This window comes from Bos mutus, chromosome 20 (genome assembly GCF_027580195.1).
Source record: "Bos mutus isolate GX-2022 chromosome 20, NWIPB_WYAK_1.1, whole genome shotgun sequence".
In the NCBI taxonomy this organism is placed as follows: Eukaryota; Metazoa; Chordata; class Mammalia; order Artiodactyla; family Bovidae; genus Bos; species Bos mutus.
The window spans coordinates 41,096,548-41,111,074 of NC_091636.1; the positions used below are offsets into that span (position 1 = coordinate 41,096,548).

The window sequence follows — 14,527 nt, forward strand, 5'->3', positions numbered from 1 at the left end:
TTTGTCTCTTTGAGGTCTAAATGGTTATGATTGCAAAGCATCTGACTTAGGTCTCCTTTTGCAGCATGTGCTACATTTTTAAGAGAGAAAGAAATGTGTATAATGATTGCTGCCTATAACCTGGAAAATGTATCTAATATAACAGATACTGCATTGTAAAATCTGTACTCTAGAGAAGGATTTCTCAACCTCAGCACTGTTGGCATTCTTTGGATAATTCTTTGTTGTGGATAGCTGTCCTTTATAGGATATATAACAGCATCACTTACCTCTACCCACTAAATACAAGTAGCACACATCACCACCTTCTCCTCTGCAGTTTGATCATCAAAAATATCTCCAGACATGACCAGGTATCTCCAGGAGGGCATAGTCTCCCCTAGTTGAGAACCACTGCCTTAGAGCATCAGAAGTATTTCTTAAGTCATGTCAGTAACAGTTTCTACCTTAAATGTTTTCCTTAATTGGAGCTAGAATACAGTATTTTAAAACTATAGAACATAATAAAGAACTTTACATACAGCAGATACTTTTTTAAGCTCCTGATTTGATTAGTTTTTCTTCCTAATACTGCTTCTTATCTCAGTTTGTCCTCCCTGCTTTGTGATAATGATCTTTTGATCTGAAACAATAAGTGTGACTGTCTTAATTTATTCAGATTAAGGGATGAAAATTACACAACAATAACAAATAGGATATTTGATTAGGTGGTTTATTAAGTTCATACCTGTTCTTTTGTAGTCCATGATTAAATTACTGGGAAATGTGCTTTTAAGTTGATTGAATTCCTAGATTTTAAAAATTAAATTGTATTTTGTTTATTCTTCTACTCCACAATATAGCCAGCAGCCAGCTTCGGGTGTAGCCTACTCTCATCCAACCACCGTTGCTAGCTACACTGTCCATCAGGCTCCAGTAGCTGCTCACACAGTTACTGCTGCCTATGCACCAGCAGCCGCCACAGTTGCAGTTGCCAGGCCTGCTCCAGTTGCTGTTGCAGCTGCTGCAACAGCTGCTGCTTATGGAGGTTACCCCACTGCACACACAGCGACTGACTATGGTTATACACAGAGGCAACAAGAAGCACCTCCACCACCACCCCCAGCTACTACACAGAACTACCAGGTAAGAAAGCTTCTGCTTTCATTAACCTTAACATACAGGTTCACTGACATCAGTGTTTAATGTAATGTCTAAGCCAATACTTTTCAAACTTGAGTCTTGCAAAATATACCTCTAATGATAGAGAAAAGTGAGTGTGTATTCCTAGGTAATCTGGGGGCATACTCCAGGGATTAAGCTTCCTTGCAGTGAGTTTTATATTAATAATCTCCCAGTCCATTTCACTTCACTCTATATATATGTTTGCTTTAATTTAAAAAAAAATTAATTACTGGCTAAATATTTTAATCTTATAACAAGTTTTTGAGAAAAATTAAGACATATAAGGTCTTCTGCCCCTTGTTGGTACTGTGGAATTATTTATCCACTTGGGACACCCCTATGTCTATTTTGAGAACCATGAGCTTCAGCTATGTGGGACAAACAAATTGCATAGTGTCAGGACTTCCCTGGCAGTGCAGTGGTTACCTGCCAGTCCCTGGCACTTCCACTGCACGGAGCATGGGTTCAGCCTCTGGTGTGGGAACCCACATGCTGGAATGCCATTAAAGCAAATTACATAATGTCTTCCTGAAACACTGTGGAAAGTCTATTGCCTATGTGTACTTCTTCCCCTCGAGATACTGTTTATCTATAACAGAAATTGATCCTGCCCTTAAGTCATCTAATTGCTTCTTGTTAGGTTTATGGGAACATAAAGCTCTTAATTCTCTTTATAAAAATATGGTCTCTTATGTCTAGTATGGCACTAAATTACTACTTGCTTATTTAATAAATTTGGTCCTAATTCTTTTAACCCATTTTTTGTTTGTTTACTTTTAAGATCTGGTTTTTAAACTTTGGAGCTTCTGATTTTTTAATATTCTTTCTAAAATAGATTTATTTTGTTATCTAAGAAATTGACATATGGATCAGCATTATTAGCATTTGCTATTGATATTTAGCAGATTTCTAAATTCAGAATTACTTTGACGTGTGATTGTTTTCCTTATGTCCAAAGACAATATAATAAATTTTATTATTTTTAATAGGGTGTATGAAGCCCATCATTTTCTGGGTCCTGCCTGCTTCTTCAGTCTTTCTACCTGTGTGCATCCCAAGCCCTCCTCACTATATACAGTGCTAGAATTCACCAGCTCACCTTGATCTTCATTGCTTTGGAGATTTGTAAATAATACTCCTTTCCCTTAGAACCTCTGTTTACCTTCCCTCCACCTGGAAGCTTTTACTCATCATTATGTTAATAAATAGTGGTAAATAAGGACGAACAAAAAGAAAGCTGAAACAAGTCACAAAGCTTAGAACGTCCAGGTGTTCTTTACTCTGGAATCCATCTTTAAGGCAGATCTACCATGCAATTTTTAAATAAAATTAATTTTTAAATAATGTTTTTTTTTTGATGATTTTTTTCAATTGTAAAAGTTAAGCATGCTGCCTAAAATGATTTTGACCTTATTTGATGAAGTCCCAAATGAATCCCCTTTGTATTGAATTTGAATCTTCTGTTTATATTCATACATATTTAGGTTTCTGTTTTCCTTTGTTAGATTTTTAATGTGGCAAAGATGAGGTTTTTTCCCTCTGCCACTTCACTGATAGCAAGATTTCATTCTCTTTCTTTAGGATTCATACTCATATGTAAGATCCACAGCTCCTGCTGTAGCTTATGATAGTAAGCAGTACTACCAACAACCAACAGCAACTGCTGCTGCTGTAGCTGCCGCCGCCCAGCCTCAGCCTTCCGTTGCTGAGACCTACTATCAGACAGGTGAGTTTATTAACATACTACCCTTTCATTGTACACTGTTGAAACATATTATTCAAGGTGTTATTTAATGAAGATAGGCTTTTGAATCCATCTAAACTTCTTGTGTTATATTACCTTGAGAGGCAGGTTCTAGCCATGTCCTCTTTCTGTATAAAAATGCCTTTGAGTCCCAAAGAGAGGAGGCCCTGGAGGTAGTTCATAATCATGTCCTTCTCTCTTGGAAGTGTGTTTCATGTCTGATCTTCAGCTTACAGTTCTTTTTCTGCTGAAATAAGCTGTACAAAAGAAGTTGTGGCAGTAATTTCTGGCTGCCTGCTTTTTGCCCAGAAATGCCCAGACATACCTTCCTTTGTAATTAGTGGAGGCCCTGATGGTGGTTTCTATTTTGTGGACCCATATTTTTAATTCATCTTTCTCTGATCTGTAATGACAGTTGGTATTGTTATCAGCCACTGATAGTACAATATATATTAATGGTTTGAATGCAGGAACTGTTTTGTTTGCAAAGAAGCCTACATATCTGTAGTCTTTAAAAGATGGATTTTTTTCATAGAAATTTAACTGAGCACCTTTAAGGCCAAAGCTCTCCAAGTTCTGAAAAGTTAGTTCAGTTGCTCAGTGTGTGCAGCTCTTTATGATCCCATGGACTGCAGCATGCCAGGCCTCCCTGTCCATCACCAACTGCCAGAGCCTGCTCAAACTCATGTCCATCGAGTCAGTGATGCCATCCAGACATCTCATGCTCTGTCATCCCCTTCTCCTCCCGCCTTCAATCTTTCCCAGCATCAGGGTCTTTTCCAAGGAGTCAGTTCTTCACATCAGGTGGCTAGAGTATTGGAGCTTCAGCATCAGTCCTTCCAATGAATATTCAGGACTGATTTCCTTTAGTATTGACTGGTTTGATCTCCTTGTAGTCCAAGGGACTCTCAAGAGACTTCTCCAACACCAACAGTTCAAAAGCATCAATTCTTCGGCACTCAGCTTTCTTCATAGTCCAACTCTCACATCCATACAAGACGACTGGAAAAACCATAGCTTTGACTAGGTGGACCTTTGCCAGCAAAGTAATGACTCTGCTTTTTAATATGCTATGTTGGTCATAGCTTTTCATCCAAGGAGCGAGCATTTTTTAATTTCATGGCTGCTGTCACCATCTGCAGTGATTTTGGAGCCCAAGAAAATAAAGTCTGTCACTGTTTCCATTGTTTCCCCATTTATTTGCCATAAAATGATGGGACTGGATGCCATAATCTTAGCTTTTTTAATGTTGAGTTTTAAGCCAGCTTTTTCACTCTCCTTTTTCGCTTTGATCAAGAGGCTCTTTTAGTTCTTCACTTTCTGCCATAAGGGTGGTATCATCTGCATATCTGAGTTTATTGGTTTTTCTCCCAGCAATCTTGATTCCAGCTTCATGCAGCCCATCATCTCACATGACATACTCTGCATATAAGTTAAATAAACAGAGTGACAATACAGCTTGAAAAGTAGGCGACTCTTTTATTTTTAAAGGACCATGAGAGTGTGGGTAGAGCCTTGAATTAGAAAAGAGTAGAATTGGTTTCCAGCCCTGGTGTTACCAGTATCATGGGCAAGTGATTTCTTACCTCATTTCATCTCTTATTTGTGACAGGGTGGTTGACTCAGCTCTTTCTAGGATACTTTTAGATCTAAGATTGATTCTATGAGTCCCTTAGAAAGTGGGTTAAAAGTGTTTTGAATTATAATGATCCTGACTTATTCTTAAGTCTCCTTTCTAATGATTTGTGGGTACAATGAGCTTTAATAAACTTCCTGATTAATTACCAAGGTTTGATGGATTATGCTGAAGAGTACTGAATTAATATTGAGTCACATTACCATGGTATAGTCTAAAATCTGACATGACCATGTGACTTTTGTAAATTATTTAGCTCTTGCACATCAGGGTTTTCTTGTAAAATGTTGTACTCATCTGTATGTCACGTGGATCAGATTTCATACTATGTGTAGAAAAAGTTTTATAAACTGTTAAGTGCTGTTTATTTAAAGTACATTTACTTAACTAAACGTAAATGAGTTTGGCCCCTGATATATTTGGGCCTTTCTCAGAAAATTACATTTGTATGCTTTAATGATCCTTAATAAGGGATTAATTATTAATTTAGTGATGATAAGTTTCATAAGATTCTTAAGATATTCAAGTGTGTGTGTGTGTGCTTAGTCATATCCGACTCTTTGTGACCCCATTGACTGTAGCCCACCCACCAGGTTCCTCTGTCCGTGGGATTTTCCAGGCAAGAATACTGGAGTGGGTTGCCATTTCCTACTCCAGGGGATCTTCCCTACCCACGGATCAAACTTGAGTCTCCTGCATCAATAGGCAGATTCTTTTAACATTGCACCCTGGGTATACATTGGTTTTAATGTGTTCAAAGACAGCAGAAAGTTCAGGCGAGACTTTAATGACAGCCGTTTAAGAACAGCTGCACTCGAGCTATTGACATTTGAAGAATTAAATAAGTAGCTCCTTGTGGGTTGTAATTAGCTTGAAGTTCACTATGGACAAATCAGTAAAATTCTTTTAAATGGTGTTTGAACAACTTCCATATAATCAAGCATTGAAAATTTTACTGTGACTTAAACTATACTTTGAGGCAATCTCTGTTTTGTTCCCAGTATTAAGCATAACTCTCAAGTATACTGACTAGCCCAAATACACACACACACATTCTTTCCTTAAAACTTTATTTGTTAATGACATGGTTTAAGTAGTGCTGGTATTTCAGTTAGTGGCAAATCTTGACAAAATGTCATTTTGAAAATACACAGAAAGCATCTGGGGAAGAATAGTAATTTATATAGATGTTGTATTTTATGAAGTTGGTAATAAGAATTTTACTCCTTTTATCAAGGAGAAATTGCTAGCATAAAATTTCCAGTTAATGATGTTTATGTTTGTTTTTTCTAGGATATTGAGTAACTAAGGTTCACCTTTCTAATTTTCTTATGTCTCTTTCCCAATTTAGCCCCTAAAGCAGGTTATAGCCAAGGTGCAACTCAGTATACACAAGCCCAGCAAACTCGACAAGTGACAGCCATAAAACCAGCCACACCAAGTCCAGCTACCACTACTTTCTCCATTTATCCTGTATCCTCCACCGTACAGCCAGTAGCAGCTGCAGCTACTGTGGTGCCATCCTATACCCAGAGTGCTACTTATAGTACCACGGCAGTTACCTATTCTGGTAAGACTGATAAAGTGTGTTTAAATGAGTAAGCGAATTAGACTCACTAAGAAACTATCTTGGTTTTCTGTGGGATGATCTTACTCCCAGTAAAGCAAGAATGGAATTAATTTATAGGTGTTAATACAAATATTTGTACATAGTGTGACAGATGAACCATACTCTTAATTTTTTTTTTTTAATGCCAGGAAATTTTAGCAGAATGTAAAAATGCCCTCTGGGCTTTTAAAACCTTGGGCCTAGCATTGCAGTTAGAGAAAATAACATCTAGTATTCTACAGGGCCATTTCCTGTCTGACTTTTCCAAATGAATTTGAAAGTTCAAGGTTAACTTCAGGAAGTACCACTGACAGATTATTTACATTGTTTTTTCAGCTTGCAAGGAGTTATATCTTCATATTTACCATCAGGAATAAGTAATTTGAAAATATTGGGGGCCTTTATAAACATCCATAGATGATGGTTATGTAACACATCTCTTGGAAGAACAGAGTAGATTTATTTTCTTTAGTAATCATATATTTTTCCTGGCCGAGAATAATCACTAAAACCTTGCTGTGCCCACTGTTCTTCCTCATTTTCCACAGAGGTGCTTTGTAGTATTGGAGTGCTTAAAGTCACACATGGCTTTTTTGAAGACACTTAGTGTTATACTAATGTATAGTTTGTTGTTGGTTTTGCATTTTACTTATTCCTTAGTATGCTGTCTTGTTCCATTTAGGATTTAAGGTGGCATAGGTAATTTCATTTTTCATCTCTTGATGTTTTTTGGTAGTTGAGGTGTTAGAAGTAGCTGCTGAATTTTTACACTTTTTTTTTTTTTCTCAAAGATTATTTTTAATCTCTTACTCTATGTCGAACTCTGTGCATGGTGTTAGGGATACAAATTAGGCATGATATGTTTGGGATCAAGAGTTCATTGTGGCAGAAATACAGGATACACAGGATAACAGGAAATTGAGGCTGGAAATGTCAGTGTGGAAAGCCTTGTATGGTCTGCTGTGTTGTCTTGTCTTTATCTTGTGGGCAGACAGAATGCCAAAGAGAGCTCGAGAAGGGGAGCAATGGGGACATATTTGTAAGTTAATTAAGACAGCTGTGTGGAAATGAACTGACATAAGGAGATATTATTATTCTTTGTTACTCATGATACAACTTTTCTGCCTTTCTCTGGTTAACTGGTTATAACTGTAAATGGAGTTATTTCAGTGAAATCTATTTGGACACTTAAGGAAAAAAACCCACATCAGCTTTAATAAATAAGGAATGTGATAGTATCCTTTCCTATTCCTTGTTTTTCCCTTTCATCTATTCTTCCCTTTTTCTCTCTGCCTCTCTCAGCCTTTGTCTTTCTCAGTTGCTTGAATATACCTTACACAGCATGAAGATAATTATTTCTGTTTACTGCTTTAGTATGTAAGTAATATATCATTTTTAAACTCAAAGCTATGGATTTAAAAAGGAGGAAAAATTAAGTTACTAGGCATCTATCCCTAGACACTAATTACCATTAACTTTTTAGTGCATGTCTTTCTGTACTTTTTTCCATGGGATTATGCATATATAAACATCATGGTTTCTTTATAAAAAGTGAATTTTGTCTTATATGTACTACAGTGTAAACTGCTTTCCTTGTTGTGAATGCCCTAAGTATAGAGATACACCATTCCCTGGTTCATGTTTTTTCCCCAATTTTAGAAAATTTTCCTTCTGCAGAAAATTGGAGGAAAAAAAAAAAACAAACAGACAACAAATGCCCATACAACATTTATGTAGATTCACCAAATATTATTTTGTTACATTTGCTTAACTCTCCTCTGTTTAAACACATTTTCAAACAATTTAGCAATGTTTCCTTGTTTTCTAAGTTGCCAGTGACATGGTGCCTTGCCTGGAATTCTTCCACATGTATTTCCTAAGAATAGGAGCATTCTTTTATATAACAAAATGCAGATAAGAAATTGGACATGGATATTATCCAATAAATTTTCCTCAGTTGTCCACAAATGTCTTTTATGGCTAGACTTTCTCCATAGTTGATATATTTGTACTTTGTCTTAAATTCAGGGTCCAGTCAAGGATTATAGATTGTATTTGGTTGTTAGTTTCATTTTCTTTTGATGTAGAATTACCCCTGGGGCTTCCCTGGTGGCTTAACAGTAAAGAATCCACCTGCAATGCAAGAGACTCAGGTTCAATCCCTGAGTTGGAAAGATTCCCTGGAGAAGTAAATGGCAACCCACTCCAGTATACATGTCTAGGAGATCCCATGGACAGAGGAGCTGGGGGGTGCTGCAGTTCACAGGATCACAAGAATTGGGCATGACTTAGCGACTAAACCACCACCACAGAATAACTTCTATTTTTATATTATCTCTCATGACCTTGATTTTTTTTTTAATTTATATTATTTATTTACTGTTTGGTTGCGTCAGATCTTAGTTGCGGCATACCAGGCCTTCATTGTGGCAAGCAGGTATCTCTCTGCTTGCCACAGACTCGAGAGAGTACAGGCTGAGGCTCAGTACAAGCATGGGCTCCGGAGAGTACAGGCTCAGTAGTTGTGGTGTGCAGGCCCTGTGGCATGTGAGATCTTAGTTCCAACAGGGATTGAACCGTGTCCCCTGCATTGGAGGGTGTATTCTTAACCATTGGACCACCAGGAAGATCCCAGCCTTGATGTTTTTGAAGAGTTCAGACAAGTTGTCTTGTAGACTATCCCACAATCTGGATTTATCTGATTTCTTTATGTTTAGATTCTGGCAGTTTTTTAGTCAGTAAAACTACTTATGTCAGCATTTCATTTCAGCACATCAGGTACATGTAATAAAGTGAAAGTCGCTCTTACATGTCCGACCCTTTACAATCCCATGGACAGTCCATGGAATTCTCCAGGCCAGAATACTGGAGTAGGTAGCCTTTCCCTTTTCCAGGGGATCTTCCCAACCCAGGGATGAACCCAGGTCTCCCACATTGCAGGCAGATTCTTTAATAGCTGAACCATAAGGGACGCTCAGGAGTACTGGGGTGGGTACCCTATCCCTTCCCAACCCAGGAATCAAACTGTGGTCTCCTGCATTGCAGGTGGATTCTTCACCAACTGAGCTATCATAGAAGCCAGCCATGTAATAAATAATGTCAGTTTATTCCTTATTAATGGTGTCAGTATAATCACTGATTGAAGTGGTGACTACCAGATCTTTCCTTTTTAAAGATATCTTTTTCCATTTTGTAATGAACCAAGTTATCTATGGGCCTATTAGCCCAGCTATCTTTCTAAGGTGTTACATCCTTTGAAAATCAGTAACTGAATCAAACTCTCCATTGGTGAATGAAAAATCCTTTTACTAAGAATCAGTGTGAAATGAGTTGGATTCTTAGAAATTCTTCCCTGAAGAAGAGTCCCGTCACCCCTTCTTTTTTTAGTGTTACTATAGGCTTCTTTTTTATTCAGTTTAGTGTAATCCATTGCTTTCATTTTTCTTTTTGAGGCACACAGTGTCCCAAATTTGGATAGTAAAGGATCCTTTTCAAACCAATTCTGAGTCTTTTGAACTTGGCATCATTAGTCTTTGAGCATTTCTTTCTTTTCTGGCACAGTAAGACGTTACTCTGCCTGATTCACCATTGCGTCCCTAATATCCAGCATAGCACTTGACAAAGGGTAGGAGATAAAATCTCTGAGGAATTAAAAAAAATATTTTAAAAATTCAGTATCTAGGCTTCCCACACTCAAGCTCTATAACAAAAACATCAAGAGGTAAGAACTGAAATGGCCCTTACCACCTTATAACCTATGCAGAATAAGACAGAGTATTAAGGAATAAATAAAAATGCAAAACAACAATGAACTTTGAGCCTTTCCTGCCATAGACTCACAATTAGCCATTTCACAAAGAAACCTTGGTTTCTTGTATGGCAATGGTATTTAGAAACCAAGATCTACGCTTAGAAAAACATAGTTTTTAATGACTAACACTGTTTTATTGTATGCCTGTGCTACATTTTAAAGTTTTTGTTGGGAACATTTAGTTTAATATTAAGGAAAAGCTTGAAACAGCACTGGGTAAAATAATCATTTTATGTACAGATTTGTGTGTTTGCCAATTGTTTTCCTCATATAAATTCCTGGATTTGTAACTGTTACATCAGAGTATACACATTTTAAAGAACATATGTATGATACACAATGTGAAATTGCCATCCAAAGAGATCATTATTAGGGCTTCTGAATTCTGTGTCTGCAATTTTATATCTGCTACAGCTTAGGTCAGCTATTCTTTTTATCTCTTATTGAAAATGAATTCTAGTGTTGGTACCTACTAAATGATGGGTTGTGATACAATGTATTTACTGCTGAGGTAGTAGTCTTTGTTTCTGATACTGTACCTTTAAAAATTATATTCTAACTGTTATAATTATGCAACTTATTTGATAAGTATTTATAATAAGGTGCTTTTTAGGTGAAATTGTTTTAGCTTTTCAGAATTGAGCTTTTACTTAATTTAGAGGCATAGCATTATATTTATTTTCCCATAATGCTTTATGAGAAATGTATGTGTGTTTGCTAGTAGTTATAGGAAATTTAAAGGACATCCCTTAGCAGAGTTCCAGAACCTTCAGCATACCTTTCAGTTTATGCTTTGTTTTTTTTTAAAAACGCTAAATAGTAAGCTATAATTAAGCTTACCTTTTATTAGTTTTAGACTACATGTGTGCAAATGAAGGAGGTTATTTTGTAAATATTATGCTTAGTGATTTTTGTTGTTTAAATAATACAAAGGACCTTAAAAGCTGGTCAGTTCAGTTGCTCAGTCGTATCTGACTCTTTGCAACCCCATGAACCTCATATGCCAGACCTCCCTGTCCATCACCAACTGCCAGAGTCTACCCAAACCCATGTCCATTGAGTTGGTGATGCCATCCAACCATCTCATCCTCAGTCGTCCCCTTTTCCTCCTGCTCTCAATCTTTCCCAGCATCAGGGTCTTTTCAAATGAGTCAGCTCTCCGCATCAAGTGGCCAAAGTATTGGAGTTTCAACATCAGTCCTTCCAATGAACACGTAGGACTGATCTCCTTTCGAATGGACTGGTTGGATCTCCTTGCAGTCCAAGGGAGTCTCAAGAGTCTTCTCCAACACCACAGTTCAAAATCATCAATTCTTTGGTGCTCAGCTTTCTTTATAGTCCAACTCTCACATCCATACATGACTACTGGAAAAACCATAGCCTTGACTAGACAGACCTTTGTTGACAAAGTAACGTCTCTCCTTTTTAATATGCTGTCTAGGTTGGTCATAACTTTCCTTCCAAGGAGTAAGCATCTTTTAATTTCATGGCTACAATCACCATCTGCAGTGATTTTGGAGCCCCCAAGAATAAAGTCAGCCACTGTTTCCCCATCTATTTCCCATGAAGTGATGGGACCGGATGCCATGATCTTCATTTTCTGAATGTTGAGCTTTAAGCCAACTTTTTCACTTACTCTTTCACTTTCAAGAGGCTCTTTAGCTCTTCTTCACTTTCTGCCATAAGGGTGGTGTCATCTGCATATCTGAGGTTATTGATATTTCTCCCAGCAATCTTGATTCCAGCTTGTGCTTCTTCCAGCCCAGTGTTTCTCATGATGTACTCTGCATATAAGTTAAATAAGCAGGGTGATGATATACAGCCTTGACGTACTCTTTTTCCTATTTAGAACCAGTCTGTTCCATGTCCAGTTTTAACTGTTGCTTCCTGACCTGCATACAGGTTTCTCAAGAGGCAGGTCAGGTGGTCTGGTATTCCCATCTCTTGAAGAATTTTCCACAGTTTATTGTGTTCCACCCAGTCAAAGGCTTTGGCATAGTCAATAAAGCAGAAATACATGTTTTTCTGGAACTCTCTTGCTTTTTCCATGATCCAGCGGATGTTGGCAGTTTGATCTCTGGTTCCTCTGCCTTTTCTAAAATCAGCTTGAACATCTGGAAGTTCACGGTTCACGTATTGCTGAAGCCTGATTTGGAGAATTTTGTGCATTACTTTACTAGCGTGTGAGATGAATGCAATTGTGTGGTAGTTTGGACATTCTTTGGCATTGCCTTTCTTTGGGATTGGAATGAAAACTGACCTTTTCCAGTCCTGTGGCCACTGCTGAGTTTTCCAAATTTGCTGACATATTGAGTGCAGCACTTTCACAGCATCATCTTTTAGGATTTGAAATAGCTCAACTGGAATTCATCAGTTCCACTAGCTTTGTTCATAGTGATGCTTTCTAAGGCCCACTTGACTTCACATTCTAGGATGTCTGGCTCTAGGTGAGTGTGAGTGATCACACCATCATGATTATGAGTCGTGAAGATCTTTTTTGTACAGTTCTTCTGTGTATTCTTGCCACCTCTTCTTAATATCTTCTGCTTCTGTTAGGTCCATACCATTTCTGTCCTTCATTGAGCCATCTTTACATGAAATGTTCCCTTGGTATCTCTGATTTTCTTGAAGAGATCTCTAGTCTTTCCCATTCTATTGTTTTCCTCTATTTCTTTGCACGGATCACTGAGGCAGGCTTTCTTATCTCTCCTTGCTAATCTTTGGAACTCTATGTTCAAATGAGTATATCTTTTCTTTTCTCCTTTGCTTTTTGCTTCTCTTCTTTTCACAGCTATTTGTAAGGCCTCAGACAGCCATTTTGCTTTTTTTGCATTTCTTTTTCTTGGGGATAGTCTTGATTCCTGTCTCCTGTACAATGTCATGAACCTCCATCCATAGTTCATCAGGCACTCTATCAGATCTAGTCCCTTAAATCTATTTCTCACTTATACTGTATAGTCATAAGGGATTTGATTTAGGTCATACCTAAATGGTCTAGTGACATTAGTGAGTGGTCTAGTTTTCCTCACTTTCTTCAATTTAAGTCTGAATTTTGACAATAAGGAGTTCATGATCTGAGCCACAGCCTCAGTTTTCTCATCTATAAAGTACGTATAGTATTACGTACCTGTAGTTCTGCTCTGAGATATCACTGTGTCTGGAACACTGCCTCTTATAGTATGGATTCTCAGCTTTCAAAAAACCTAGGGAATTCCCTGATAGTCCAGTGATTAGTACCTGACCACTTCATTGTTATAGGCCCAGGTTCAGTCCCCAATCAGAGAACTAAGATCCTGCAAGCCACGCAGCATGGCCAGAAAAAAACCCAGAGCCTAGAAGTTCTGATCATCCAGTATTGTAGGATGCTGCTGATCTTATTCACCTTTTTATTTTCTTGATACATAATTCATGAAGCTGCATTTTAAGTAGCATGTTTACAGTTCCTGCACACAACTAGTCATTTGGAAATTTTCTATTAATAAAAATTTCAGACTCTTATGATTCTGATTTCCCATGCATCTTAACCTTCACCTTTCCAATTCGTGTTTTCTTCCCTGTGTAAAATATATTAAAGTGAGTGGGTCATAAATCTTTACTTCTCAGTATAGCAGTTTGCATTTGAAATATCAAAAAGTTCAGTTTAAGTAGTTCTTCTATGCTGTCATAGCAACTAGGAATCTCTCTTGAGCCTTAACTTTTGACCTACTCATTTCCTCTTCAGGGGAAAGGATGACAATTAGGGAATCCAACAGATTTCCAGGGATCTTAGTTTAAGAAACAGTAAGTTTTCCAGTTTTAACACAGGGTTATAAATAAAATCAGCAACTTTGTCACATGTAAAGCTTTTATAGATTTTTAAATCTATAAATCCCTGCACACAAACAGCTTGTAAATATTATATATGTAGCTAGCTTAATGTGCTTATTCATCAAAGACTTTGAACAATGGAAGGATAGAATTGATACATTTAACCAGAAAATTCAGTGCTTTTTCACCTTTTGGAAGATGAGAACCAATGTCTTTGGTTCTTTATTTCAAATCTTGTCTTTTGTTGTCCTGATACTCATTAGAACTACAATTCCATATTGCAGACTTTGGCCAAGCTTTAGTCACCTTACCTCTCCAAACCAGTTTCTATCAGCTCCTTACTTTTATTGACTGTACAACCCCTTCAGTCAGTCACTGGGATTCAAAATCTTGGTGTCATCTTTGTGTAATTTCCTCTTTCATATCTTTTATCCTCTAAACCACCAAGCACGTATAGTCTTACTTTCATGACTTTGTTTTTTTTCCTTTCTGTATTCTACTTCAGACTTTTCCTCAAACCCAGCACTTTCTTAATTGTATTCAGGGGAATTCTGCTTGGGGAAAATACTGTATAACAGTTCCATAACCACGTAAGTTTATCAGATATTCTATCACAGCCTTCCAGCAGTACTATAAGCCTTCTTGAAAGCAGTGACCAAATCTTATCCTAACACCTGGCATGTATTGTGTAAATACTTGGTTGGTTGACTTACATTAAAAGAAGGATAAGTAACATTTTTCTTAGGTTTTGTGAGA

At 37.4% G+C, this 14,527-nt stretch overlaps 1 protein-coding gene across 4 annotated transcripts in view; it reads left to right on the top strand.

Annotated features, from left to right (window-relative positions):
• The window catches only part of ZFR (zinc finger RNA binding protein), an 83,550-nt gene that overhangs the window by 23,909 nt on the left and 45,114 nt on the right, over positions 1-14,527 (top strand). For all 4 annotated transcript variants that reach the window (XR_011461471.1, XM_070357674.1, XM_070357675.1 and 1 more), the window contains 3 exons: positions 843-1,125; positions 2,746-2,890; positions 5,896-6,114. Coding sequence is in view for 3 of the 4 variants with exons in the window: in XM_070357674.1 (XP_070213775.1) it covers positions 843-1,125; positions 2,746-2,890; positions 5,896-6,114 (647 nt within the window). In the remaining variant the exon portion in view is untranslated. The remainder of the gene's footprint in view (positions 1-842; positions 1,126-2,745; positions 2,891-5,895; positions 6,115-14,527) is intronic.